This window comes from Berghia stephanieae, chromosome 10 (assembly GCF_034508935.2).
Source record: "Berghia stephanieae isolate SIO BIC M18660-M18661 chromosome 10, UCSD_Bste_1.3, whole genome shotgun sequence".
NCBI classification, from domain to species: Eukaryota; Metazoa; Mollusca; class Gastropoda; order Nudibranchia; family Aeolidiidae; genus Berghia; species Berghia stephanieae.
Window position 1 is genome coordinate 26,000,161 of NC_088369.1, and position 2,500 is coordinate 26,002,660.

Consider the following 2,500-nt stretch of genomic DNA (forward strand, 5'->3'; position numbering starts at 1 on the left):
ACCCCTTTATCTCTCTCTCTCTCTCTCTCTCTCTCTCTCTCTCTCTCTCTCTCTCTCTTTCTTTCTCTCTCTCTCTCTTATCTCTCTCTTTCTCTCTCTCTCTATCTCTCTATCTCACACACAGACACACACACACACACACACTCTTTCTCTCTCTCTCTCTCTCTCTCTCTCTCTCTCTCTCTCTCTATATATATATATATATATATATATATATATATATATATATATATATAAATCCTTTCTTTAAAAACTATAGCCTTGTGGAGAACATTGCTTAGTGCGTATTTGAGTCAATAAAAAAAAATTATACGGCGCACAACTCTACTGAAAGAAATTTATTTTTTACAGATAGACCGTCTTGATAGACAGATAACTTGATTTCATTTTATAATTTAAAGTCAGTTTGAAAGTTCGTTGAGTCAAACAGATATCATAAAATACGTACCGACGACACTAACACTCTCAAAAACAACCAATTTCGACACTGTAAAAAGTTGTCAGTTGGCGTTTTTACGCAAATCGTTACATTCAAAATAATGTATTCCCTTAATGTAAATGTTGCTGCTAGAAGCTCGAAGAAATAAATAATGATGTGAAATTGAATGTAAGCTTCAATTTAATTACAAAAACAGATCAAATGAACGTTTCGGGTTTCCCCTTTATCAACAAAACAGGATGAATGAAACACCACAGATGAATTAGATGGTGCGGTAGTGGCGTTGTTTAGAATAAACAAAACATTGGTTGGCAGGAAATTAGTATAATTAGTTGTAAGGAAGTACGAATTAAAATAGAATACTAGATATTTCTAAAAGATGCGCAAATTAATATTTGAAAAAAAGGGGAGGCGGGGAGGAACTGTGTAACTCAGTTTAGAAAGTGAAATATAAAAACGTGTAGACTGTTGTTCTTAAATATATACAATGGAATTGAAATTCTCTCTCTCTCTCTCTCTCTCTCTCTCTCTCTCTCTCTCTCTCTCTCTCTCTCTCTCTCTTTTCATAGACGTCTTCCAATTTTTTTCTAAAGATGGATAAAGGGAACACACACGATCAATAAAACTTACCTTTTTGTCATTGTTTAGGACGAAGTACGGGACTATGAGACCAGTGAGACGTATTTCACCTGTTTGGAGTGCGAGGATACGGCTGCAAGATTCCTCAGAATCCTGGAATTTAACCAGAAAATTCCAGAACTTGAGACGGAAATGTTTGATCTACAAAGGCATATTGAACACGCCCTGTCTTATGTATGTATATCTAGAATAAGTATAGGACGAGGAGGAAGGGGGGGGGGAGGAGAGGAGGGGGTGTGGAAGAGGAGTGGATGCGGAGGAGGAGGAGGACGTTGGGGGGGGGGGGAGAAGCGGAGGAGTGGAATAAGGAGGGAGAAGCGAAGGAGGGGGAGGAAAAGGAGTAGGGGAAGGAGGGAGAGGCGGAGGAGGGGGGAGGAAGAGAAGGAGGGGAAGGAAGAGGATGGGAAGTAGGAGGAGGGGGAGGAGTAGGAGGAGGCGGCGGAGGAGGAGGAGAAGGGAAAGGAGAAGGGAAAGGAGAAGGGAAAGGAACTGGAGTAGGAGTGCGGCTTATTGCTCTAGTGGTATAACACTCGCAAATCGAACCGGAAGGTCCAGAGTTCGAATCCCGCTCTTAGCGTCGCATAGTTAAATCATTGGAAAAGGCCCCTTTATTCACATTCTCTCATCTCTATCAGGCTAACCCTCTCCTTACCAACTGTAGGAAAATAGTCACATTCGTTACGATACACCCAACATTTTTTCTTATTATAATTTCTTTTATACATCATAAAATTTTACAGAAAACGATCAGCGTGCTGTAGAGTATGTTTTGCTAAATAAATTACGTATCGCAAGAATGATAAACATATATTTTTGTGATAGTTTGGTGTGAAGTTTTGGGGACAATCCTGAAAATGGCTGGTAAGGAGAGAGTTAAAATGAGATCCTGGCTTTATCGGTCGAAAAAAAAAGTATTATCGCCAAACAGGCGTCATGTTTCGTCCTACATGTTAAGGGTTGTTGGTTTTGAGCACGTGGATATCACGCTATATAAAACTCAAGGAAACAATAAGAATGAAAAGAAAAGAGAAAAGCAAAGGAACAAAAACAGAAACAGCAGAAGGAGGAGAGGAGAAAGAGGGGAATAAAGAAGCATAAGAAATCGACAGAGAAAATGTTAATTTCAATAAAAAATAGTGATAACTTTTAAACTTATTGCCTCTTTTTTTAAAAAAAATATCTTCATTTTTTAAACTAAATACTTGTTACAAAAATATTAAAATACATCTGATTATAAAATCAATGTCACGAATATCTCCTGACGTCATTATAGTTAGACCTTGCAGCTTGCAAGCCAGATGTTTAAATCGGGTATGTCACCTGACACATGTCACACACACACCCACACACACACACACACACACACACACACACACACACATACACACACATTCACGCCCACACATACACAAGAACCACATA

At 38.7% G+C, this 2,500-nt stretch overlaps 1 protein-coding gene across 2 annotated transcripts in view; it reads left to right on the top strand.

Moving 5' to 3' along the window:
• LOC144980882 (uncharacterized) overlaps positions 1–2,500 on the top strand; it is a 42,320-nt gene that overhangs the window by 34,775 nt on the left and 5,045 nt on the right. For both annotated transcript variants that reach the window (XM_078928774.1, XM_078928775.1), the window contains one exon: positions 1,088–1,252. In XM_078928774.1, the coding sequence (XP_078784900.1) occupies positions 1,088–1,252 (165 nt within the window). The remainder of the gene's footprint in view (positions 1–1,087; positions 1,253–2,500) is intronic.